Source organism: Lissotriton vulgaris, unplaced genomic scaffold (assembly GCF_964263255.1).
Source record: "Lissotriton vulgaris unplaced genomic scaffold, aLisVul1.2 SCAFFOLD_995, whole genome shotgun sequence".
NCBI classification, from domain to species: Eukaryota; Metazoa; Chordata; class Amphibia; order Caudata; family Salamandridae; genus Lissotriton; species Lissotriton vulgaris.
The window spans coordinates 493,386-520,936 of NW_028251266.1; the positions used below are offsets into that span (position 1 = coordinate 493,386).

Sequence of the window (27,551 nt, forward strand, 5' to 3'; positions counted from 1 at the left end):
AAGGTCACCTGTAGAATCCGGTTTTAAGTCCATAATTCCTGAGAATTCGTTCAGCAAAAGCACATGTTGATCCCTGAAAAAAAGCAGATAAGTCATCAACACTAAGTTCAGATGTAAACCGGACTCCCACCCACCATTACCCAAAGGCCACACACTCATCCAGCAGGCACCCACCCACACCTACCCAAAGACCACCGCACTCACCCGGCAGGTTCCCACCTACTCCTACCCAAAGACCATCGCACTCACCCGGCAGGTTCCCACCCACCATTACCCAAAGGCCACACACTCACCCAGCAGGTTCCCACCCACACCTACCCAAAGACCACCGCACTCACCCGGCAGGTTCCCACCTACTCCTACCCAAAGACCACCGCACTCACCCAGCAGGCACCCACCCACACCGACCCAAAGACCACCGCACTCACCCGGCAGGCTCCCCCCCTCCTAACGCTTCCCAAATGCCATCGCACTCACTCAGCAGGCTCCGACCAACCTTTACCCAAAGACGATCGCGCTCACCCAGCAGGCTCCCACCCACCCATACCCAAAGATGATCGCGCTCACCCAGCAGGCTCCCACCCACCCCTACCCAAAGACCATCGCACTCACCCAGCAGGCTCCCACCCACCCATACCCAAAGACCACGCACTCACCCAGCAGGCTCCCACCCACCCCTACCCAAAGACCATCGCACTCACCCAGCAGGCTCCCACCCACCCATACCCAAAGACCATCTCACTCACCCAGCAGGCTCCCACCCACCCATACCCAAAGACCACCGCACTCACCCGGCAGGCTCCCACCCACCCATACCCAAAGACCATCTCACTCAGCCAGCAGGCTCCCACCCACCCATACCCAAAGACCATCTCACTCACCCAGCAGGTTCCCACCCACTCCTACCCAAAGACCACCGCACTCACCCAGCAGGCTCCCACCCACCCATACCCAAAGACCACCGCACTCACCCAGCAGGCTCCCACCCACCCATACCCAAAGACCATCGCACTCACCCAGCAGGCTCCCACCCACCCATACCCAAAGACCATCTCACTCACCCAGCAGGCTCCCACCCACCCATACCCAAAGACCATCGCACTCACCCAGCAGGCTCCCACCCACCCATACCCAAAGACCATCGCACTCACCTAGCAGGCTCCCACCCACCCATACCCAAAGACCATCTCACTCACCCAGCAGGTTCCCACCCACTCCTACCCAAAGACCACCGCACTCACCCAGCAGGCTCCCACCCACCCATACCCAAAGACCATCTCACTCACCCAGCAGGTTCCCACCCACCCATACCCAAAGACCATCGCACTCACCCAGCAGGCTCCCACCCACCCATACCCAAAGACCATCTCACTCACCCAGCAGGCTCCCACCCACCCATACCCAAAGACCATCTCACTCACCCAGCAGGCTCCCATCTCTCAGACCCTGGTGTCCAGTCAGCCCTCAACACTCCAGGATTGCTCCAGTCTGTCCCTGAGCTCTGGGCAGCACACATCACCTGCACGCAGAGAGGGGGGTCGAAGCCTCTGATCACTGGGTGATAACGCGGTGCTTAAGTTTACCCAGGAACAGATGCTGGCATGACAGGGCTGCCAGACGGGTCTGTAGCCTCAGAACTTCAGGCGGGAAGGGTCTGGGACTTTGTAGCTACAACAGGGGTGAGTACTAGGGTTGGAGGGGGGGGGGGGGGCTGTGTCCTCAGCTTCAGGTGGGGGTTATGGCCCCACAGCTTCAGGAGGGCTGAAGAGTAGTCTTGGTGGTGGAGTCTGTGGACCCACAGCTTCAGGTATGTGAAGGCTGATCAGGGTGGTGGGGTCCGTGGCCCAACAGCTGCAGGTGGGGTGTGCGATGGGGTAGAGTAGGGTCTGTGGGGTGAATTCTTGTCTTGCTGTTGTGACTTGGGTGCTCGCACCTTCAGGTGGAGTTGTATGCTAGGGCCTGTTTAATGGTGTGTGTGGGCTCTTGTGCCTGTCTGAGGGGTGCATGATGGGTCGGTGGCGGGTGTGGGCTCTTGTACCTGTCACAGGGGTGCATGATGGGTCGGTGGCGGGGTCTGTGGCCTCAGTCAGGCAAAGCAATGCTGGTTTCTGCTTTCACATGGGATCAGCACCCATTTGCTGAGGAGCGTGCGGTCCAGGGTACCAAATTCGACAGCAGCACTACTTAGTCTGTGCGGACAGACCACCCACGGGTCCTTACCTTACCCTTCGTACCAGTGACGTGGATAATGTTCAACTGGTCCAGGTCTTCAACCTAATGGAAAAAACAGACCACTGAAGCAACAACTGTGTAAGATCAACCCAGTACCACAGGTGGCCAAACAAAGTCCGATTCTACAGCTACCGTGCCCCGGTCCACATACACACCCCATGCCACATGCCAACAGGAGCTCTCCATCCCTGGTCCATGTATACCCAACCGGTGCCAGCAGGAACTCACCATCTGCAGTCCACAAACCGACCGTGTGCCAACAGGAACTCACCAAACCTGTCCGTGTATACCCACCCCATGTTGTGTGCCAATGGGAACTCACCATCCCCGGCACATGTATACCCACCCTGTGCCGTGTGCCAATAGGAAAACACCAACCCTGGTACATGTATACCCATCCCGTGCCACCAGGAACTTATCATTCCTGGTCCATGCATGCCCAGCCCGTGCCGCATGCCAACAGGAACTCACAAACCCTGGTGCATGTTTACGGGGGGAAGACTGGGGCAGCGGGGGGAAGACTGGGGCCGCGGGGGGTGGAGGGGAAGACTGGGGCCGCGGGGGGTGAGGAGAGAGCTTAGAGTCGGGGGGGGGAAGACTAGGGCCACGGGGGGAAGACTAGGGCCACGGGGGGGAGAACTAGGGCCACGGGGGGGAGAACTAGGGCCACGGGGGGGGGGGAGAACTAGGGCCACGGGGGAGGGGGAAACTAGGGCCACGGGGGGGGGGGAAACTAGGGCCACGGGGGGGGGGGAAACTAGGGCCACGGGGGGGGGAAACTAGGGCCACAGGGGGGGAAACTAGGGCCACAGGGGGGGAAACTAGGGCCACAGGGGGGGAAACTAGGGCCACAGGGGGGGGAAACTAGGGCCACAGGGGGGGGAAACTAGGGCCACAGGGGGGGAAACTAGGTCCACAGGGCCACAGGAAGGGGGGGGGGGAAGACTAGGGCCACGGGGGGGGGAGACTAGGGCAATGGGGGTGGGGGGGGAGGGAGACTAGGGCCACGGGGGCGGGGGGGGGGGAACACTAGGGCCACGGGGCGGGGGAGACTAGGGCCACGGGGGGGGGGGGGGGGGAACGACTAGGGCCGTGGGGGGGGGGGGCGACTAGGGCCACGGGGGGGGAACGACTAGGGCCACGGGGGGGGAAGACTAGGGCCACGGGGGGGGGGAAGACTAGGGCCACGGGGGGGGGGGGGAAGACTAGGGCCACGGGGGGGGGGAACGACTAGGGCCACGGGGGGAACGACTAGGGCCACGGGGGGAACGACTAGGGCCACGGGGGGGGGGGAACGACTAGGGCCACGGGGGGGGGGAACGACTAGGGCCACGGGGGGGGGGAACGACTAGGGCCACGGGGGGGGGGGGGAACGCCTAGACGACTAGGGCCACGGGGGGGAACGACTAGGGCCACGGGGGGGGGGGGAACGACTAGGGCCACGGGGGGGGGGGAACGACTAGGGCCACGGGGGGGGGGAACGACTAGGGCCACGGGGGGGGGGAACGCCTAGACGACTAGGGCCACGGGGGGGAAACGACTAGGGCCACGGAAGGGGGGGGGAAGACTAGGGCCGTGGGGGGGGGGGGGGAGAACAAGGGCCACGGGGGGGGGAGAACAAGGGCCACAGGGGGGGGGGGGAGAGACCAGGGCCACGGGGGGGGAAGACTAGGGCCACGGGGGGGGGGAAGACTAGGGCCACGGGGGGGGGGGAAGACTAGGGCCACGGGGGGGGGGGAAGACTAGGGCCACGGGGGGGGAACGACTAGGGCCGCGGGGGGGGACGACTAGGGCCACGGGGGGGGACGACTAGGGCCACGGGGGGGGGGGGAACGACTAGGGCCACGGGGGGAACGACTAGGGCCACGGGGGGGGGGGAACGACTAGGGCCACGGTGGGGGAACGACTAGGGCCACGGGGGGGGGGGAACGACTAGGGCCACGGGGGGGGAACGACTAGGGCCACGGGGGGGGGGGGAACGACTAGGGCCACGGGGGGGGGGGGGGAACGACTAGGGCCACGGGGGGGGGAACGCCTAGACGACTAGGGCCACGGGGGGAACGACTAGGGCCACGGGGGGGGGGAACGACTAGGGCCACGGGGGGGGGAACGACTAGGGCCACGGGGGGGGGAACGACTAGGGCCACGGGGGGGGGGGAACGACTAGGGCCACGGGGGGGGGGGGGGGGGAACGCCTAGACGACTAGGGCCATGGGGGGGAAACGACTAGGGCCACGGGGGGGAGACTAGGGCCACGGGGGGGAGACTAGGGCCACGGGGGGGAGACTAGGGCCACAGGGGGGGGGGGAGGAGACCAGGGCCACGGGGGGGAAGACCAGGGCCACGGGGGGAAGACTAGGGCCACGGGGGGGGGAGAACAAGGGCCACAGGGGGGGGGGGGAGAACAAGGGCCACAGGGGGGGGGGGGGGGGGGGGGGGGAGACCAGGGCCACAGGGGGGGGGGGGGAAGACTAGGGCCACGGGGGGAAGGGAAGACTAGGGCCACGGGGGGAAGACTAGGGCCACGGGGGGGAAGACTAGGGCCACGGGGGGGAAGACTAGGGCCACGGGGGGGGAAGACTAGGGCCACGGGGGGAAGACTAGGGCCACGGGGGGGAAGACTAGGGCCACGGGGGGGAAGACTAGGGCCACGGGGGGGAAGACTAGGGCCACGGGGGGGAAGACTAGGGCCACGGGGGGGAAGACTAGGGCCACGGGGGGGGAAGACTAGGGCCACGGGGGGGGGAAGACTAGGGCCACGGGGGGGGGGAAGACTAGGGCCACGGGGGGGGAAGACTAGGGCCACGGGGGGGGAAGACTAGGGCCACGGGGGGGGAAGACTAGGGCCACGGAGGGGGGAAGACTAGGGCCACGGGGGGGAAGACAAGGGCCACGGGGGGGGAAGACAAGGGCCACGGGGGGGGAAGACAAGGGCCACGGGGGGGGAAGACAAGGGCCACGGGGGGGAAGACAAGGGCCACGGGGGGGGAAGACTAGGGCCACGGGGGGGAAGACTAGGGCCACGGGGGGAAGACTAGGGCCACGGGGGGGGAAGACTAGGGCCACGGGGGGGGAAGACTAGGGCCACGGGGGGGAAGACTAGGGCCACGGGGGGAAGACTAGGGCCACGGGGGGGAAGACTAGGGCCACGGGGGGGGGGGAAGACTAGGGCCACGGGGGGGGGGGGAAGACTAGGGCCACGGGGGGGGGGAAGACTAGGGCCACGGGGGGGGGGGGAAGACTAGGGCCACGGGGGGGGGGAAGACTAGGGCCACGGGGGGGGGGGGAAGACTAGGGCCACGGGGGGGGGGGAAGACTAGGGCCACGCGGGGGGGAAGACTAGGGCCACGGGGGGGGGGAAGACTAGGGCCACGGGGGGGGGGAAGACTAGGGCCACGGGGGGGGGGAAGACTAGGGCCACGGGGGGGGAAGACTAGGGCCACGGGGGGGGGAAGACTAGGGCCACGGGGGGGGGGAGACTAGGGCCACGGGGGGGAAGACTAGGGCCACGGGGGGGAAGACTAGGGCCACGGGGGGAAGACTAGGGCCACGGGGGGAAGACTAGGGCCACGGGGGGGAAGACTAGGGCCACGGGGGGGAAGACTAGGGCCACGGGGGGGAAGACTAGGGCCACGGGGGGAAGACTAGGGCCACGGGGGGGGAGACTAGGGCCACGGGGGGGGAGACTAGGGCCGGGGGGGGAAGACTAGGGCCACGGGGGGGGGGGGAGACTAGGGCCACGGGGGGGGGAAGACTAGGGCCACGGGGGGGGGGAAGACTAGGGCCACGGGGGGGGAAGACTAGGGCCACGGGGGGGAAGACTAGGGCCACGGGGGGGAAGACTAGGGCCACGGGGGGAAGACTAGGGCCACGGGGGGGAGACTAGGGCCACGGGGGGGGGAAGACTAGGGCCACGGGGGGGAAGACTAGGGCCACTGGGGGGGGGAAGACTAGGGCCACTGGGGGGGGAAGACTAGGGCCACTGGGGGGGGGGGGGAAGACTAGGGCCACTGGGGGGGGAAGACTAGGGCCACTGGGGGGGAAGACTAGGGCCACTGGGGGGGGAAGACTAGGGCCACTGGGGGGGGAAGACTAGGGCCACTGGGGGGGGGGAAGACTAGGGCCACTGGGGGGGGGAAGACTAGGGCCACTGGGGGGGGAAGACTAGGGCCACTGGGGGGGGAAGACTAGGGCCACGGGGGGGGAAGACTAGGGCCACGGGGGGGGAAGACTAGGGCCACTGGGGGGGGAAGACTAGGGCCACGGGGGGGGAAGACTAGGGCCACGGGGGGGAAGACTAGGGCCACGGGGGGGAAGACTAGGGCCACGGGGGGAAGACTAGGGCCACGGGGGGGGAAGACTAGGGCCACGGGGGGGGAAGACTAGGGCCACGGGGGGAAGACTAGGGCCACGGGGGGGGGGTGGGGGAAGACTAGGGCCACGGGGGGGGGGAGGGGAAGACTAGGGCCACGGGGGGGTGAAGACTAGGGCCACAGGGGTGTGAAGACTAGGGCCACAGGGGTGTGAAGACTAGGGCCACAGGGGGGTGAAGACTAGGGCCAGGGGCCGCGGGGAGGGAAGACTAGGGCCAGGGGCCGCGGGGAGGGAAGACTAGGGCCAGGGGCCACGGGGGGGACTAGGAAGTCTAAGCCGGGGACTCGGGGGGGGGGGGGGGGGGAGCTTAGAAAACTAGGCCGGGGACTCTGGGGGGGGGCTAGGAAGACTAGGCCAGGGACTCCGGGGGCGGGGCTGGGACTAGGAAGACTAGGCCGGGAACTCGGGGGGAGGGGGAGGGGGACCAGGAAGACTAGGCCTGGGACTCCTGGGTGGGGGGGCTAGAAAGGCTAGGCCGGGGACTCCTGGGGTGAGGGACTAGGAAGACTAGGTCTGGGGCTCAGGTGGGGGGGCGACTGGGGCTCCAAGATGGGAGGGGGATGGGGCTTTGAGGGGGGGGGGAAGGGAGACTATGGCGGGTGTTGGGGGGTTGGAAGACTAGACTGGCTGTTGGGGGTGGGAAGGCCAGGTGCTCCGAAGGGGACAGAGACTTGGTCAGGTGCTCCGGGTGGTGGAGGGAGAGACTAGGCCAGGGGCTCTGCGGGGGGGCAGAGACTAGGCTTGGGGCTCCGGAGGGGGTGGTGGGGAGACTAGGCCAGGAGCGCTGGGAGGGGGAGACTAGGGGAGGGAAGACTAGGCCAGGGGCTACGGGGGGGGAGAAGAGGGCCAGGTGCCATGGGGATAATAGGCAAGGGGTTCAGGGGAGTCTAGGTCACCCCACCATCCATACTGCACTCCCTCTGCCCACCCTGCAATCACCCCTCCACAGCAGCCAACACTCACCTTGAGCCCGCTCCGCTCCAGAAAGCCCCCCATGGCTTCCAGCTGCAGCTGGGGGTCCCCCCGCTCACGCTTCACCTGCTCCAGGTAGCTGGCATTTGTCTGCAGCGTGTTCAGAGTCCGGATGGCGTCCTGGGTAGAAGAGAGAGCAGAGATTAGGGCAATGGATACTGGCGAGGGCAGAAGGTATTAGAGAGGGATGCAGTGGTCGTGGGTAGAAGAGGGAAGAGAAGGGCAGAGATTAGGAGAGGGCAAGAGGTGCCAAAGAGGGAGGCAATGGTTTGAAAAGAAGGTGGCAGTTCAAAAGAGCCGGATTATGCCGCACCAAGCTGGGTTGGTGCCTAGCTGGTGCACCACTTAGCTGTGTTAGTGCCTAGCTGGTGCACCACCTAGCTGGGTTGGTGCCTAGCTGGTGCACCGCCTAGCTGGTGCACCACCTAGCTGGGTTGGTGCCTAGCTGGTGCACCGCCTAGCTGGGTTGGTGCCTAGCTGGTCTGAATAAAAGCTATGGTAGAAACATTACATGTCTCGAAATGTACGCATTCCAGAGAAGCCAGGGCAGTGTTCTCTGTACTGTCCTCTGCTCTCCCATGTGGAGGCGTGTCTCACTGTCCTCTGGGACAGTTCTTTCCAACAGTTCCCTCTGTGCTTCCATCCTTCAGAGCCAGGTGTCCACCCAAACTGGTTCAGACCTGCTGGAGGAGGTCTCCAGAACAGCTTCCTGGATGAGATGCCCCAGGTCTGTCTCAACACTCCCTTCCCACCATATCAGACTCTCCAGTGCGTCTCGTTGCAACAACTCTGCAAAATCCTCCTATGAAGGTTTGAAAGCACATGAGCTCTGGTCCCAAGGTCAGATCTTTGGTCAGGTCCGCCCAGTCCATGAGAGCAGAGGACAGGTCTTTACATCCAAGAATTCTCCAACTTTAACTTGAAGCTTGGGTGCTCACTTGTCCGGCCACCTCCAGGTGTCCTGGCACAGATGTGCTCTAACTAAAAGACACAAGTGCAAGCGTTCAACGACGAAGTACTGCCAGGACTGGCCTGCTCCATTGGCAGACCAGGCAGGGATAGAAAGGTCAGCTCTGGGAAATCCCATGTGTGTACAGAGTCACTGTCTTTGTCAAAGTTTCTTCGCTTCATACACTTTCTAAGGTGGCAAGCAATAGTAAACACGTCTGTACATGTGGGGCAGTCACCCTAGTTAATAAATGTGTGCTTTCAAGACAATATACAGGCGCTTTTTACTCCTTTCACAGTTCCTTATGGTCAGGTTATCAGAACCTTTGTACACTTGTATGTGGTGTAAATGAATAAAAGAAGAAAACTAGATAATACATGGAAGGGGCTCTCCAGAGAGTCTTAAGCAGGTATGTACAGAAGGCAGAAAGCCCCAAGTGTGCAGAAGACACCTCACTTTAAAGACCGGTTGCAAGTTTGTCCTTCAGCTGGAGACAGGCTCACTTTCAACTAGAACATGCTAAAGGTCCTATGCATCGTTAATGCCCAAGGCTGATGTACACAGAGCCCCAGCTGAAGGACAACAGCAGGTCACATAAAAATCAGACTTTGGACTCCTTTACATCAAAGGCTTAGAAAAGCACCCACTTCTCACAGTGCTTCAGTTTATAACACCACAACACAGTCCAAAGTCCGGCGCCTCTCAAACAAAACTGTTGTTTAAAGCACCAAAGTGGTGGCAGAAGTCACTGGGCTGTAGAAGCACCCGGGAAGAACACGCATGTACACTCAGTGAGGTGGCCTGCGCTCTCACGGGTAAGGAATTAAAAGAATCTGGTGAAAAACTTAACAGCTTATCTTTAAAATAGGTAGATCTGAGTCGATTACAGCACACTAGGTAGGGAGCCATCAAGCACATGCACTCACATGAAGAACCACATTTCACACAAATCCCCACCTGACCGTTATACACCCTATGTTTATAGGAGAGTAGAGCAGCAATATCTCCTCAAATAAGGTCTAATTCCCAGTGCTGAGATGTAATGTGCTTCAAGAACAGTCACTTACTGCACTTTTGAATTTAGGGCATGATAACCGTCCTCAGATTTGGCCAACCTCAGCCAGAACATCTCCTAAACTCCCACAAACAAACATTGACAGATAAATAAGAGAAACTCCGACCACAGAATTGCCTTCTAGATTTTCTGCACCGCCAGGGCCCATTTTCTTTTACATCTCCTGTCTGAAGCTCCTAACTGCTTCTACTTATTTGACATGAACGACTCGTTGCAAGAAAGGTTGAGGCTGACTAGCTGTAGGGTTTATAAAAGCTTTGAAATATTTATTAGCTTCTTGCAAAGTTTCCTGTGTAACTTTCATTTGCAAGAATGAGTGATCGAGATCCCGCCTGAAGTCTAAAAATCGATTTGACTTTACCCACCAAGGCAGATTCAGCCAACAGAGATCTTGTATGGGAACTCCGAAAATAAATACCAAACGCCTTGATATGATGCAAGCCCTCCAAGGCTATGTAGCATCCCCCCGCAGTGAGATGGAAGTCATGCATCCAACTGGGTAAGGAAAAAGGGAAGAAAATGTCATCTAGTGGCTGATAGAAATGGGATCCCGTGCTGGCCAGGGCCCGCGCCAAAGTCAGAGACCACCACTCCTACGTCAGGGCAAGGGAGTTACACGCCAAGATAACCCCTGCTCACCCTCTAGGTAACGGGGCGCGAGCAGTAAGGCTAAACTTGGAGGCTGTATGTAGGTTAAGTGTTTGCGCGCGCACCCAGCAACAACACCCAAGGCCCACCACAAAGGAAACTCCACACAAGGTTATATAGGAAAATAGCCTTTGTATTATACCAAAACACATTAGATAAAACACACACTTTACAATGTGCCAACAGGCACAGGCAGAATTTACAAGACAGGGCCACATGGACCACTGTCAGGAATAGGCACTTTTAGAACTTCGCACTGGGTAGAATTAGCACTTAGAACATAGAAAATAACATTACTGTAGCACAAAATAGCAACTGTAGCACACAATAGCAACTGTAGCACACAACCAGTAATTACTGGTAACAGATAAGTACCACCTACGCAACCCTAACCACCTTAGGAAGAGGTCACGCAGGGAACCAGGACCTCACTAGAAACACCTGTACTAGGAGAAAAACAACTACCTAAGTATCACAATCCCTGTAGGGTTATAGGCACGTTATGCATCACAACACATTCAGAGGTGTAGGGAAGGAAAACACATGATGCATAAACACATTCAGAGGTGTAAGAACAAGGCACATGACGCATAAAAACACATTCAGAGGTGCAGCACAGGAGAACACATGATGTATAACCAACACATTCAGAGGTGTAAGAAAACACAATTGCACCAAACTCACATAAGTCACCACCTGTGACTGTCCCTAGGCCCTCTGGCCTCCCTAGGGCTAGGACGCCCTGTTTCCCAAAGTCAGGGTCCTAAACGGAGCAGCTGCCCACTAAGTGCTGGGCAGCTGTAACACTGGGCAAACACACATTAGCACCTCATGGGCTTGGAAGAAATACTTGGGGTCTCAGGAGCCTCGTGGCTCTGCACAACAAATGCCCCCTCTGAGCCTCTTGGGCTCTCAAAGCAATGCTGCCACCGTTGGAGCCTCTCAGGGCTCGAAAACATTGCTGGGCCTTCGTTGGAGTACCACTCGGGGGACTCAGGAACAAAGTGGCAACCAAGAGCCTCTCAGGGCTCGCTAACTAAATGTGCCGCTCGGAGCCTCGTGAACAATGGCCCCTTTCTCGTGGGGGCGGCCCACTGTCAACCGGGGCCGCCCTGCGCCACACAAAACTGCCTCTCTCGGAGTCCCTCTCGGGGGACTCGCACTTAACTTCTGCCCCCAGGACGTTGGGAGCCCGTAGGCTCAAGAGAACTGTGGCCTAATCCCGTGGGTGTCCCCTCTCAGGGGGGGCTCAGAAACAACTTATGCCCCCGGAAGCCCTTGTGGCTCCAAATATAAAATGCCGCCAAGAGCCTTGCAGGCTCTAAAACAAAGATGCCCTCGAGCCTCGGAGGCTCTCACAAATGGCCTCGCTGAGGTGGAGGAGTGACCCAGGGGGCGCCCGCACTCACCGGTTGTCTGGGGAGGCGGCGGCTCCTCTCGGCGTCGGCTCCTCTCTGCCGGGCTTCTCCTTCAGCCTCCTGGTGGCACTCCGGGGATCTCCCTCAGTCCCGGGAGCCCCGTGAAGGCCGGCGCCGCTCTCCCTCTTCACCGAACAGCTTCAGGCGGCGGCGTGCACGGGACTTCCTCCCGCAGACCGGAAGTCCGGGCTCCTGCCAGGCAACAGACTGCCTGACTTCCTTTTTCGGCGCTCTCCGTCACCCGGGCCGCGGCGGCGATTCTCCCAGGTCCACAAGGGGTAGGCTCCCTCTAATTTAAATGAAGAGCGAAGTGCCACGGGCGGCACAAATGAGAGGTGGCCACTCGCTTGGAATGGCAAGCGCTCCCCAGCGCTGGTGGGCAATAAAGCGCTCCCAAGCGCTATAGGTGCAAAACAAAGCGCTCCCAGCGCTAGAGGACAATAAACAGTGCTTCGAAGCCCTATAAGAAACCATAAAGTCCAGCAAAGTTCTTTTAGGTAGGCAAGCAGGGGGGGGAAGGCTGGGCCCAGAGCCAGCTCACTCGGCCTCCAAGCAGGGAGGCAGTCCAAGTGGCGGTCCTCCTGGCGCCTAGCAGCAGCCCCCCCTCAGGAAAAGGGATCCAGGGAAAAACCATTTTCATGGGGTCACAGCCCCTCTTTTATACACCTTTTCCCTTTGCTCAGGGTGAGGGGAAAAACCAGTCGCAGCTGGTTTGTGAGCACCCTTGATGTGCTCAGCCCCTCACTCTATTCACTGGCAGGGCTAGGGACATTAGATGCACCACAGGGGACAGAGCCAGCATTGTGTGGGGAAAGCCCAGCCCTATTCAGGACCCAGGTGCACTCCTCCCCAGCCATCAGCATGCTAATCTCCACACTCACTACCGGGCAGACCCATCCAGACTCCTGGAGCCAGGCTCACCAGCCAGCTCCAGCCAATCACGTGCCAGCACACTCACTGCACGCGCACACCCATGTCTAGAAGTGGCTTTTCCGCACTAGACACATACACGCCGCACATATCATTGCGCAGCATTCAATCACACGAGTCCGAACATACCAAACTCGAGCCTGCACAACTCGTGCATCAGAAACTACCAGGGACACAGACATTCCCCATGCATTCCTATGGGAGGGCAGTCTAACCTTACTCCACGCACTCAGAGTGCGCACTCACTTTCCACTGGGACACAGTGAAAGTGCGCACAAACCAAAAATCACTACCACCAATTCACATTCACAAAGCAAAAAGTTTAGGGGTGAACCTGCCAGAAGGGCCAAGTCCAACACAACCCCCTTCCAGCCAAAACGCAGGGTAGACCAATTACCACCGTGATGGACTTCCCTGATTGGGGCGATAGAACACGGACGCGGGCCCGCAACTGCAGGGACACCCTCCTGTTCTACGCCACGGTGAACCCCTGGGGTTCCTTCTAAAACTACTGTAGGGACTAACTGGGCTACCCCACTGGTACTCCCCAGCTGTCCTCGGCCAGGACCAGGCCCTTGCCCACCAAGGTGCCACCGGTCCTTGCCTATTCGCAGAGTGGGGGGTAGGAACCCCTGGCACATAGTAGCCATTTTCCACTCTTCCTGTCTGCAGGACAGGACTAGATTGCCACTGGTTCTCCAGCCTAGGGTCTACAACCTCAAGCAGACCAGGAGTCTCAGGGAAGGCTCTCCTCCCCTTACCTCTTCTCCTAGGGTTCTTCCGCCTCCTGCGAGGGGTACCCTTAGAACACCATTCACACAACCTAGGGTTTAACCCCTCAGGTTGCACCGGGGTCAGAGGTGGGCTTTCCCACTCTCTGCACCCCCTTCCAGAGGTCTGCACCCTCCCAACTAGAGGGGTTCCCCTGGAAGATGAACCGGTCAGAACGCTGCTTACAGACGTCCTACCCTTCAGGTCAGGCGGACCCTGAACCTGTCCTTCCAACCTCGGGTCTAGAACCTTTGGTGGAATAATTGCCTGGCACTCCAGGACTTCTGGGGATTTAAACACCATCCCCCTGAGGCTAACAAATGATACATATGTTGTGTGACTATTTGTCTGGCGCAGATCTCCCGTCCCCTGTCCACCTGACAGTGCGCGAAGATCCCCCAGAACAGAAGTGGTGTCACCATGGTCACTACACAGGATCCTAGCCCAACTGGGTAGTCCTTGACCCACTGGTTCTTCCACTGGGGAACTCATCCCCCAATCACTCCTCACGCTGGACTCCTGTACCCTCCCTACCGGAGCGGCACTGTCAGACTCTAGAACCACAGGAGCTCTGGTTACAGACGCTCCAGGTCCTCTACTCACTAGGAGATCCTCCTTAAGTGGACTAACAGGACAGCCTAGGTCCCCAACCTGGTGTTCCCTAAAGAAACCATCCAAGTCCTGAGGCAGGGCTTCGTGCGTCTGGGGACCCTCCGTCACCCACTCACTCATGCTCAACTGAGCCAGGCAGTGAGCGCCTACACCCTCCTCGCTATCCTGGGACCTAGCTGGGCTACACTGAGCCTCCTCCACCACGCTGGGCTGGAGGATACCTGAACCACTACTTTTGGAATCACTCCCTAATGACTCTAGAGAACCTCTGACACTTTCCAATCTGTCTGCTTCCCTTGCAAGCTCCCAAGGATCAAAGGTCTCCAACCTCAACAGGTGTTGCCGCAACTCCGGCCAACAACGACTGAGCACCTGTTCCTTGAGAAAAAGATCAAACCGTTTGTCAAAATCAGGTCCCGTGGGAACCTCTAACCACTCAATCAGTGCACACTGACAGTCCCCTGCAAACTCCTCCCAAGACTGGTGAGACAGTTTCCTACTGTCCCTGAACTTCAACCTATACTCCTCTTCTAGGGAAACAGGTACCAGACTGTGGAAACTGGGGGTGGGACTTCTTGCACTGGGCTCAATATAGCTGCCACCACTGGACTCAACCCGCCCTAGGGAGTCCAGAAAACTACAACTGCGCGTGGGGGATAGTCTACCCTCCAGAGCTAACTTCTCTCTGGTGAAGGCCCTCTCAGCCTCCTCTATCCTCTCCTACGCTAAGACCTTCTCGGTCTCTAACCTCTGTTGCTCAAGGGCCAATGTCCCAAGACTCAACTCATGAGCCCATAACGCCATTTTCTCCTCTAAGGCTAACTTCCTATTCGCCTCTGGTGAAAGGGGAAGGGATGAGGCGCTGCCTCCTACGCTGGACCCAGCAAGGGACTCCCTACCTATGGGGTCTTCACTCTCTACTGGCGTCCAGGTACTGTCATCTTCTCCCTCCTCTTCTGAATCTTCAGGGCTCCCCAGAGACCCACCACCCTCATGGTGTGAGGCCCAGGCCCTTTCCTCACTGCGCTCAAGATCCGTTTGCCATCTGACCAGGCGGTCCCTAAGTTCGTAAGGGTTTGACTCACCCCACCCTATGTCTCTCTCTTCACAGAACCTTACCAGCTGCTCTTTACTGTATGTATCTAGATCACTGAACACAAAAGCAGGCTCCATTTTGGCAGACGTTCTGAGACAAGATTACACAGGGAACCTAGGGGTCTGAACTTAACACAGGAGTACACAATTCGCAAAGGTATTCAGCAAGTTCCCTCTCCCAGAGAACTCACACTCACTTGTCCAGTGCAACACACCATTCATCCACACACAAACCCCCCCTCGGACTGGTAAGGCAGTTTCTACCACCCCCGATTCCTCAACCTGACCACACGTGACACAGGTACCAAACTCTGGGCGCAGGGTGGGAAACAAATGTACTGGACACAATTACACAATGATACCTTTAGGAGAAGAAATATGGAACTTCAAAAAAACAATCCCCAAAATGTGGTCATCTAAAATGCAGAGTTTTGTAGTGCGGCCAGTTGCCACTGCGGTACAGCGCAAACACAAATTAGATCCTCACCGCCTGCCACCAATGTTAGAAAAGGGATCACTGGCTGGCCAGGGCTCGCGCCAAAGTAAGTCAGAGATCACCATTCCTAAGTCAGGGTAAGGGAGTTACACGCAAAGATAACCCCTGCTCACCCTCTAGGTAACGTGACGCGAGCAGCAAGGCTAAACTTGGAGGCTATGTAGGTTAAGTCTTTGCGCGCGCACCCAGCAACAACACCCAAGGCCCACCACAAAGGAAACTCCACACAAGGTTATATATAAAAATAGCCTTTGTATTATACCAAAACACATTAGATAAAAACACACTTTACAACGTGCCAACAGGCAGAATTTACAGGGGATATGTACAAGACAGGGCCACATGGACCACTGTCAGGAATCAGCACTTTTAGAACTTAGCACTGGGTAGAATTAGCACTTAGAACATAGAATATAAAATTACTGTAGCACAAAATAACAACTGTAGCACACAATAGCAAGTGTAGCACACAACCAGTAATTACTGGTAACAGATAGGTACCACCTACGCAACCCTAACCACCTTAGGAAAAGTTCACGCAGGTAACCAGGACCTCACTAGCAACACCTGTACTAGGAGAAAAACAACCACCTAAGTATCAAAAATCCCTGTAGGGGTATAGGCACGTTACACATGATGCATCACAACACATTCAGAGGTGTAGGGAAGGAAAACTGTTAGAAATGGGATCCCTGGCTTGCGCCAAAGTCAGTCAGAGACCACCACTCCTAAGTCAGGGCAAGGGAGTTACACGCCAAGATAACCCCCGCTCACCCTCTAGGTAACGTGGCGCGAGCAGCAGGGCTAAACTTGGAGGCGATATGAGTTAAGTATTTGCCCACGCACCCCAGCAACAACACCCAAGGCCCACCACAAAGGAAACTCCACACAAGGTTATATATAAAAATAGCCTTTGTATTACACCAAAACACATTAGATAAAAACACACACTTTACAATGTGCCAGAGGCACGGGCAGAATTTACAGGGGATACGTACAAGACAGGGCCACCTGGACCACTGTCAGGAATCAGAAGTAACACTTTCAGAAATAGCACTTCGAATGTAAATTACTGTAGCACAAAATATAAAAATAGAGCACACAACCAGTAATTACTGGTAACCAGGACCTCACTAGCACCACCTGCACTAGGGAGAAAACAACCACCTAAGTATTACAATACCTGTAGGTGTGTAAGAACATAACACATGATGTAATGCATAACATTCATTCAGAGGTGTAAGGAGGGAAAACACATGATGCATCAACAATACATTCAGAGGTGCATAACAATAACAATTGCGCCAAACTCACGTAAGTCACCACCTGTGACTGTCCCTAGGCCAACTGGCCTCTCTAGGGCTAGGACGCCCTGTGTCCCAATGTCAGGGGGCCTAAACGGAGCAGCTGCCCACGAAGTGCTGGGCAGCTGTGTAGCAAGTGATGGGGCCAACACGATGGGGGAGCCTCACAGGCTCTGCAGAATGACTGTCCCCTTGGAGCCTCGCTGGGCTCTGAATACACAAATGGCGCCTGAGCCTCTCTGGGCTCTTAACTCATGATGTGCCCCCAAGAGCCTCTCAGGCTCACACACGAAATGCCACCTTCGTCGGATTCCCACCTCTGGGGACTCAGAATGAACAATTTCCCCCTCAGCCCTCTTAGGGCTCTAAACAGTGAGGATGCCGCCTTGAGCCTCACGGGCTCACCACCAATTCCCCTCACTCGGGGAGAGAGCACGAGGGGGGGCGGGCACCGGCAATGTGCCCCGACACTCCCCCTTCCCAGGACAACACTGCTTCACTCACCGGTTCTCCTGCGGTGGGCGGCGGCGGCTTCACGAGAGCTCCCGCTCCTCGGGGATCTCTGCAGACTTCTCCCCTCTCTCTCCGGGTTCTCCCTCGCTTTGGGAGCCGGTGGGGGGGGGGGGGGACAAGGAAAGACGCCGGCTTCTGCCCTCACCAGAGCGCGGGGTGGCCTCCCGTCCGCTTCCGGTTGCTTCTCTGTCCTGCCCCCGGCCTGCCTGACTTCCGGGTCGCGGCTACGGGGGCGGGACTTCCGTCGGCCCGCTCATGGATTGGCCGGCCGAACAACCACTTACGGGTCGTCGCGGGCAGCGCGGCGGCCCGGTCCAGGCACTCGTAGGCGGGGGATGAAGTTACCGAGGGGTGGGCTCCCTCGCGTAAAAGCACAGAATTTGCGGCAATGTCCCTGGCAGGGTGGGCACCTGCCAGGGGGCAAATTAATCAAAAATAAGCGAGGTGGGCACTCGCTAGGCAGGCAAAGCGCTCCTCAGCGCTAAAAGGCAATTTACAGCGTTCCCTGTGCTAAATGCAAAATACAGCGCTCCTAAGCGCTAGAAGGGGAAAGAAAAGCGCTCCCAGGCGCTAGGAACATCAGAAAGCGCTCCCCAGCGCTAGCAGTAGATAAAGGTCCAGAAAAAGTCCTTTCAAAGGGCAGGGGGCAAAGCTGGGCCCAGAGCCAGCTCACTGGGTCTCCAGGCAGGGAGACACTCCAAGTGGCGGTCCTCTGGCCCAGCAGCAGCAACAGCCCACTCAGGATCCTGGCAGAGAACAACTTCTGTGGGGACACAGCCCCATTTTTATACACCTAAATCCTTTGTTTGGAGGTGCAGGGTGGGGGAGAAACCAGTCGCAGCTGGTTTGGGAGTACCCTTGATGGCCCAACCACCCCTTTCTTTCACTGGCAGGGCTAGGGTCATCAGTCACACCACAGGGGGGCGGAGCCAGCATTGTGTGGGGAAAACCCAGCCCATCCAGGACACAGGTACACTCCTCTCACACATCACTCATGCTAATCTCACACTCACCACCGGGCAGACCCACCCAGCCTTCCTGGAGCCAGGCTCACCAGCCAGCTCCAGCCAATCACACGCCAGGCATATTTTATATTAATATGCCGACTCCTAGAAGTGGCACTTCTACATATGACACACTCATGCAACACACACCATTGCGAAGCATTCACTCTCACGAGTTCGCACATATCAGATTCGAACCTGTACACCCCACGCATCAGGAACTCCCAGGGACACATACACTCCCCATGCATTCCTATGGGAGGGCAGGCCTATCTCATCACATGCACTCAGAGTGCGTACGCACTTTCCACTGGGACACAGTGAAAGTGCGCAGAACCCTAAAAATCACCATCACTAGGTCACCATTACAAGCAAAAAGTTTAGGGGTGAACCTGCCATAAGGGCCAAAAACAACCACCTAAGTATCAAAAATCCCTGTAGGGGTATAGGCACGTTACACATGATGCATCACAACACATTCAGAGGTGTAAGGAAGGAAAACACATGACGCATAAAAACACATTCAGAGGGGCAGCACAGGATAAGACATGATGTATAACCAACACATTCAGTGGTGTAAGGAAACACAATTGCGCCAAACTCGCATAAGTCACCACCTGTGACTGTCCCTAGGCCCTCTGGCCTCCCTAGGGCTAGGACGCTCTGTGTCCCAAAGTCAGGGTCCTAAACGGAGCAGCGCTGGGCAGCTGTAACAACACTGGGCAAACACATGTGGGCACCTCGTGGGCTTGGAAGAAATACTTTGAGCCTCAGGAGCCTCGTGGCTCTGCACAACAAATGCCCCCTCTGAGCCTCTTGGGCTCTCAAAGCAATGCTGCCACCGTTGGAGCCCCTCACGGCTCGAAAACAATGCTGGGCCTTCGTTGGAGTACCACTCGGGGGACTCAGAAACAAAGTGGCAACCAAGAGCCTCTCAGGGCTCGCTAACTAAATGTGCCGCTCGGAGCTTCGTGAACAATGGCCTCTTTCTCGTGGGGGCGGCCCGCTGTCAACTGGGGCCGCCCTGCGCCACACAAAACTGCCTTTCTCTCGGAGTCACTCTCGGGGGACTCGCACTTAACTTCTGCCCCCAGGACGTTGGGAGCCCGTAAGCTCAAGAGAACTGTGGCCTAATCCCGTGGGCGTTCCCTCTCAGGGGGGGCTCAGAAACAACTTATGCCCCCGGGAGCCTTCGTGGCTCCAAATATAAAATGCCGCCAAGAGCCTTGCAGACTCTAAAACAAAGATGCCCTCGAGCCTCGCAGGCTCTCAAGAATGTGGCCCCGGATGCTGGAGTTCACCCTCCGTGGACTCTGAAATACCAAACTGGCCCCGAGCCTCGCAGGCTCTCACGAATGGCCTCGCTGGGGTGGAGGAGTGACCCCGGGGGCGCCCGCACTCACCGGTTGTCAGGGGAGGCGGCGGCTCCTCGCGGCGTCGGCTCCTCTCTGCCGGGCTTCTCCTTCAGCCTCCTGGCGGCACTCCGGGGCTCTCCCTCAGTCCCGGGAGCCCTGTGAAGGCCGGCGCCGCTCTCCCTCTTCACCGGACAGCTTCAGGTGGCGGCGTGCGCAGGACTTCCTCCCGCAGACCGGAAGTCCCGCCTCCCGCCAGGCAACAGACTGCCTGACTTCATTTTTCGGCGCTCTCCGTCACCCAGGCCGCGGCTGCAATTCTCCCGGGTCCAGGAGGGGTAGGCTCCCTCTAATTTAAATGAAGAGCGAAGTGCCACGGGCGGCACAAATGCGAGGTGGCCACTCGCTTGAAATGGCAAGCGCTCCCCAGCGCTGGTGGGCAATAAAGCGCCAAGCGCTATAGGTGCAAAACAAAGCGCTCCCAGCACTAGAGGACAATAAACAGTGCTCCCAAGCGCTATAAGGAACCATAAAGTCCAGCAAAGTTCTTTTAGGCAGGCAGGGGGGCAAGGCTGGGCCCAGAGCCAGCTCACTCGGCCTCCAGGCAGGGAGGCAGTCCAAGTGGCGGTCCTCCTGGCGCCCAGCAGCAGCCCCCCTCAGGAAAAGGGATCCAGGAAAAGAACATTTTCATGGGGTCACAGTCCCTCTTTTATACACCTTTTCCCTTTGTCTTTGCTCAGGGTAAGGGGAAAAACCAGTCGCAGCTGGTTTGTGAGCACCCTTGATGTGCTCAGCCCCTCACTCTATTCACTGGCAGGGCTAGGGACATTAGACGCACCACAGGGGGCGGAGCCAGCATTGTGTGGGGAAAGCCCAGCCCTATTCAGGACCCAGGTGCACTCCTCCCCAGCTATCAGCATGCTAATCTCCACACTCACCACCGGGCAGACCCATCCAGACTCCTGGAGCCAGGCTCACCAGCCAGCTCCAGCCAATCACGTGCCAGCACACTCACTGCACACCCACGTCTAGAAGTGGCACTTCCACACTAGACACATACACGCCGGACATATCATTGCGCAGCTTTCAATCACACAAGTCCCAAACATACCAAACTCGAGCCTTCACACCTCACGCATCAGAAACTACCAGGGACACAGACATTCCCCATGCATTCCTATGGGAGGGCAGGCCAACCTAACTCCACGCACAGAGTGCGCACAAACCAAAAATCAATACCACCAATTCACATTCACAAAGCAAAAAGTTTAGGGGTGAACCTGCCAGAAGGGCCAAGTCCAACAGTGGCTAATTTGCAAACCTTGGAATCTGATGTCCTGATCTTGAATCCCAGCAATGCAAACTGACAAAAATAATTAGGGGATTCCGAGCCAATCACTTCACCTCTCTGGGACTCACATTTTAAACATGTGTACTGTAAGCATGTAAACAGCATTGTCGTGTAGTGTGATACATATATTGCGTTCACTAGTTCTTCCATTTATCAGCCGTGCCATGGGCGTTATACTTCCCCAATCACGTGTTTCTGTCAGAGCGACCCCACGCACCATTGAGCTCAGTGGCCAGCAGCTCCCCCATAACATGTCCTACTACAGTAAAAGAGTCCTCTAAGAAGCCTTGTGCTGCTCCTTATAGTACCTCAAATGAAACTCTTGAAAGTGCGAGTGCCCATCCTGAAAAGCTCCCAACCAATATACCATGTTTACTCTGCATTCCCAAATACCTGCAAATAACTGGGAGGCAAAGTCAATCACCAGTCCTAATCAACCTTTTCTAAATATTGTGCGCCACCCTGCCTCCGGTGCAGATGGCGGCGAAACCGGAAGTCAGGCAGCCTTCGTTGGGAAGTGGGCTGGGCCTGCCAAACAAACAGGAAGGAAACGCAGAGGACGACATCCGGAACCCTGTAGGCTCCATGCTGAAGTCCCAGCCCCATCAGAGGGACTGGGAGAAGAGCGAGGAAGACTGCATGGCTCCAGAGGCAAGACGGGGCTCCCGAATGGTGAGGAGAGACCAGTGGCGTGCCAAAAGACGGCCAGGGAACCTGCAGACCGAGCCAGTGAGTGAGAGCTTGGCTGGGTGCATTGCCGTGAGCGTGCACATGGCATGTCCGGGCATTGTGAGATGTGCACGCGTCACGTTGCAGTACGCGTTCACAAACGCGTTCTTAATTGAAATCCTTTGTGCACGTGCACATGTTCTGTCTCCCTTCCGAAGCAAGTCCACAACAATAGATCTCGCTAGCGACAGCACTTCGCCAGGTGAGACCTAAAAACACCGTGGATGGGGCAGCAATAGGGAGCAGGCAGAACAGTGCTCGAGAAGACAGCGTGCCATAAGAGGGTGGGTGGGTCGGGAGAAGAACACAAGTGCTAGAACCGGAGAGCAGGGAAGAGAGGGCCACACAGGGAAGCGGGGGGGTGGAAGGGGTCCACACGGGGAGGGGGGGGGGGGGGAGGGGAGAGGCCCACACGGGGAAGCGGGGGTGGAAGAGGTGCAGACAGGGAGGGGGGGGGGGAGAAGAGAGGCCCACGCGGGGAAGCGGGGGTGGAAGAGGTGCAGACAGGGAGGGGGGGGGGGGAGAAGAGAGGCCCACGCGGGGAGGGGGGGGGGGAGAAGAGAGGCCCACGAGGGGGGGGGAGAAGAGAGGCCCACGCGGGGAGGGGGGGGGGGGGGGAAGAGAGGCCCACGCGGGGGGGGGGGGGAAGAGAGGCCCACGCGGGGAGGGGGGGGGGGGAAAGAGAGGCCCACGCGGGGAGGAGGGGGGGGGGGGGGGGGGGAGGGAAGAGAGGCCCATGCGGGGAGGAGGGGGGAGGGGGGGAAGAGAGGCCCACGCGGGGAGGAGGGGGGGGGCGAAGAGAGGCCCACGCGGGGAGGAGGGGGGGGGGGGGGAAGAGAGGCCCACGCGGGGGGGGGGGAAGAGAGGCCCACGCGGGGAGGGGGGGAAAGAGAGGCCCACGCGGGGAGGGGGGGGAAAGAGAGGCCCACGCGGGGAGAGGGGGGGGAAGAGAGGCCCACGCGGGGAGGGGGGGGGAAGAGAGGCCCACGCGGGGAGGGGGGGGAAGAGAGGCCCACGCGGGGAGGGGGGGGAAGAGGCCCACGCGGGGAGGGGGGGGAAGAGGCCCACGCGGGGTGGGGGGGGGGGGGGGAAGAGGCCCACGCGGGGAGGGGGGGGGGGGGGGAGAAGAGGCCCACGCGGGGTGGGGGGGAAGAGGCCCACGCGGGGAGGGGGGGGAAGAGAGGCCCACGCGGGGAGGGGGGGGGGGAAGAGAGGCCCACGCGGGGAGGGGGGGGAAGAGAGGCCCACGCGGGGAGGGGGGGGAGAGAGGCCCACGCGGGGAGGGGGGAAAGAGAGGCCCACGCGGGGAGGGGGGGGGGGAAAGAGAGGCCCACGCGGGGAGGGGGGGAAGAGAGGCCCACGCGAGGAGAGGGGAGGGGGGGAAGAGAGGCCCACGCGGGGAGAGGGGGTTGGGAAGAGAGGCCCACGCGGGGAGGGGGAAGGGGGAAGGGGGAAGAGAGGCCCACGCGGGGAGGGGGGGGAAGAGAGGCCCACGCGGGGAGGGGGGGAAGAGAGGCCCAGGAGAGGGGAGGGGGGGAAGAGAGGCCCACGCGGGGAGAGGGGGTTGGGAAGAGAGGCCCACGTGCGGGGGGGGGGGGAAGAGAGGCCCACGCGGGGAGGGGGGGGAAGAGAGGCCCACGCGGGGAGGGGGAGGGGAAGAGAGGCCCACGCGGGGAGGGGAAGAGAGGCCCACGCGGGGAGGGAAGAGAGGCCACGCGGGGAGGGGAAGAGAGGCCCACGCGGGGAGGGGAAGAGAGGCCCACGCGGGGAGGGAAGAGAGGCCACGCGGGGAGGGGAAGAAGAGAGCCACGCGGGGAGGGGGGGAGGGGAAGAGAGGCCCACGCGGGGAGGGGGGGAAGAGAGGCCCACGCGAGGAGAGGGGAGGGGGGGAAGAGAGGCCCACGCGGGGAGAGGGGGGTTGGGAAGAGAGGCCCACGTGGGGGGGGGGGAAGAGAGGCCCACGCGGGGAGGGGGGGGAAGAGAGGCCCACGCGGGGAGGGGGGGGAGAGAGGCCCACGCGGGGAGGGGGGGGGAGAGAGGCCCACGCGGGGAGGGGGGGGAAGAGAGGCCCACGCGGGGAGGGGGGAGGGGAAGAGAGGCCCACGCAGGGAGGGGAAGAGAGGCCCACGCGGGGAGGGGGGGAGGGGAAGAGAGGCCCACGCGGGGAGGGGGGGAGGGGAAGAGAGGCCCACGCGGGGAGGGGGGGGAGGGGAAGAGAGGCCCACGCGGGGAGGGGGGGGAGGGGAAGAGAGGCCCACGCGGGGAGGGGGGGGAGGGGAAGAGAGGCCCACGCGGGGAGGGGGGGGAGGGGAAGAGAGGCCCACGCGGGGAGGGGGGGGGAGGGGAAGAGAGGCCCACGCGGGGAGGGGGGGAGGGGAAGAGAGGCCCACGCGGGGAGGGGGGGGGGAGGGGAAGAGAGGCCCACGCGGGGAGGGGGGGGAGGGGAAGAGAGGCCCACGCGGGGAGGGGGGGGGAGGGGAAGAGAGGCCCACGCGGGGAGGGGGGGGGGAGGGGAAGAGAGGCCCACGCGGGGAGGGGAAGAGAGGCCCACGCGGGGAGGGGGGAGGGGAAGAGAGGCCCACGCGGGGAGGGGGGGTTGGAGGGGAAGAGAGGCCCACGCGGGGAGGTGGGGGGGGGGGAAGAGAGGCCCACGCGGGGAGGGGGGGGGTTTGGGGGGAGAGAGGCCCACGCGGGGAGGGGGGGGAGAGAAGAGAGGCCCACGCGGGGAGGGTGGGGGAGAGAAGAGAGGCCCACGCGGGGAGGGGGGGGGGGGGAGAAGAGAGGCCCACGCGGGGAGGGGGGGAGGGGAAGAGGCCCACGCAGAGAGGGGGGAGGGGAAGAGGCCCACGCAGAGAGGGGGGGGGGGGAAGAGGCCCACGCAGGGGGAGTGGCCCACGCAGGGGGAGTGGCCCACGCAGGGGGAGTGGCCCACGCAGGGGGAGTGGCCCACGCAGGGGGAGTGGCCCACGCAGGGGGAGTGGCCCACGCAGGGGGAGTGGCCCACGCGGGGGGAGTGGCCCACGCGGGGGGAGTGGCCCACACGGGGGGAGTGGCCCACACGGGGGGAGTGGCCCACACGGGGGGAGTGGCCCACACGGGGGGAGTGGCCCACACGGGGGGAGTGGCCCACACGGGGGGAGTGGCCCACACGGGGGGAGTGGCCCACACGGGGGGAGTGGCCCACACGGGGGGAGTGGCCCACACTGGGGGAGTGGCCCACACTGGGGGAGTGGCCCACACTGGGGGAGTGGCCCACACTGGGGGAGTGGCCCACACTGGGGGAGTGGCCCACACTGGGGGAGTGGCCCACACTGGGGGAGTGGCCCACACTGGGGGAGTGGCCCACACTGGGGGGAGTGGCCCACACTGGGGGAGTGGCCCACACTGGGGGAGTGGCCCACACAGGGGGGAATGGCCCACACGGGGGGAATGGCACAGAAGCGCCAGAACACTGGGGAGAACCACACAAGGGTAAGCAGAGCACTGGTGGAGGGGCAGAAGCACATACAAGAGAGCAACATGGAACAGCCGTGAATAAGGAAAGCAAACAAGGAGACACCTGGAAAGCATGCACACTCATGGAGTGCTGAAGTAGAATGAAAAGTAAGTGGCGGAAGGACACAAGTAATGAGACTATGAAGTAAACCTGCTTGAGCTAAGCAACAAAAAGCAAGAAAATGAGTGACCAAGCTAACGAACGGTAAGCAAGGAACAGGCTCAAAGCTCGCTGCAAGCTGGCAACCAGTCACTTGTGCTGTCCGACAGACAAGACCAAAAAAACAAGCATTTACAATGCAATGGTTTCGCCTTTGTTAAAGTTAGAGCTATTGGCATTGCTCTTGACATTATTTTTATTTATGTATTTTTTAACATAAATAAATGGCATTGTCATTTACAATGCCACTAGCTTTATCTCTCGCAAATGACACACACAGAGCCCCCCCCACACACACAGCCACACAAAGCTCCCCACACACACAGCCGCACAAAGCTCCCCACACACACAGCCGCACAAAGCTCCCCACACACACAGCCACACAAAGCTCCCCACACACACAGCCACATAAAGCTCCCCACACACACAGCCACACAAACCTCCCCACACACACAGCCACACAGAGCCCTCCACACACACCCACATGGCACAAGCAGGCAGCAGGGGCACACTGAGGCACAAGCAGGCAACAGGGGCACACGGACGCACAAGCAGGCAACAGGGGCACACTGAGGCACAAGCAGGCAACAGGGGCACACGGAGGCACAAGCAGGCAACAGGGGCACACGGAGGCACAAGCAGGCAACAGGGGCACAAGCAGGCAACAAGGGCACACGGAGGCACAAGCAGGCAACAGGGGCACACGGAGGCACAAGCAGGCAACAGGGGCGCACAAGCAGGCAACAGGGGCACGAAAACTGAGGCACAAGCAGGCGACAGGGGCACACGGAGGCACAAGCAGGCAACAGGGGCACACGGAGGCACAAGCAGGCAACAGGGGCACACGGAGGCACAAGCAGGCAACAGGGGCGCACAAGCAGGCAACAGGGGCGCACAAGCAGGCAACAGGGGCACGAAAACTGAGGCACAAACAGGCGACAGGGGCACACGGAGGCACAAGCAGGCAACAGGGGCACACGGAGGCACAAGCAGGCAACAGGGTCAGGAAAACAAGCACAAGCAGGCAAAAGGGTCACAAGCAGGAATTGTAATTTAGACGGGGCTGAAGTGGAGAACGGTCAGTAGGGAAGTAGTGTGGCTGGTGCAGTGGTACCAAGTGGTACCAATTATTCTGCAATTGACACTTGCTTTATTCCCACCTTTCTGTTTACAGACTACACTCCGAGCTACTGTAGTGGCAGTATCCTCTGAGCTCGTGTCGCAGAGCTGCCAGGTGGCGCAATGTATATTCAAGAGCACGTATGGGCCCCTATGTATAATATAGTCTCGGCGTGAAAGCAGCAAAATACAAAAAATATGTATGATTACAGCTTTACAGATGAACAGCAGTAAAGATGCATGATTAGAAATAGTGAGTTTAAACTACTAGTGTGAACTTTTTGGGTGTGTTCCTGCCTAATCAAATATATGAAGAATGCTACCTTTTTTTACTGGATCTGTACTATAAATGTATTAAAATGTGTTTTATTGGAATACAAATAGCTTAATTAAATCCCTCCTTCAGAAACAAAAAGAGTAGCTTTGGGTTCAAAAAGAAGGTTGTGTGCTAAAGGTCACACTGTGTGACAGAGCTTGGGTATAGTAGTCGTTTTACAAAGTGCACTTAAGCCGAAGCTGGTTTAGCATTTACTGTATTTTTGTAGGGACCTTGTAGTTAGGAGACCTGTTTGTACCTTAGTAAATATGGGCCAAAGCTTTAACGACTCACTCATCGAAACAGTTTGCTAATCCTGCCACTATTTAATTAAATTCCAGAAAAAATATGTAATGCGTTTTTAAAGACCACTTGCTGATGGCAGCTGCGTCCTTTGCCATGGTGGTCCCCTGTCATGCTCCATAAATGGCACATGCCATCCAGGTTACTTTGGAGGGTGGCACAGGGGCACAGCGTGGCGATCTCTTTCACGCAGAGGGACGGTTTCAAGACCTCAACAAAGAGAGGCATTCGCCCCTCCATGCCCCCTGCCCCCTGCGGGGGGCGTGTCACAACTAGCAGGCCTGGCGTGCACCAAGCACATCTGTCACTTGTGAGGAAATAAATGGCTCTCCG

At 59.6% G+C, this 27,551-nt stretch overlaps 1 protein-coding gene across 5 annotated transcripts in view; it reads right to left on the reverse strand.

The window, feature by feature from the left end:
• The window catches only part of FPGS (folylpolyglutamate synthase), a 393,648-nt gene that overhangs the window by 236,747 nt on the left and 129,350 nt on the right, over positions 1 to 27,551 (reverse strand). For all 5 annotated transcript variants that reach the window (XM_086950762.1, XM_086950761.1, XM_086950765.1 and 2 more), the window contains 3 exons: positions 7,570 to 7,698; positions 2,221 to 2,274; positions 9 to 73 (listed from right to left, as the gene is read on the reverse strand). In XM_086950762.1, the coding sequence (XP_086806888.1) occupies positions 9 to 73; positions 2,221 to 2,274; positions 7,570 to 7,698 (248 nt within the window). The remainder of the gene's footprint in view (positions 1 to 8; positions 74 to 2,220; positions 2,275 to 7,569; positions 7,699 to 27,551) is intronic.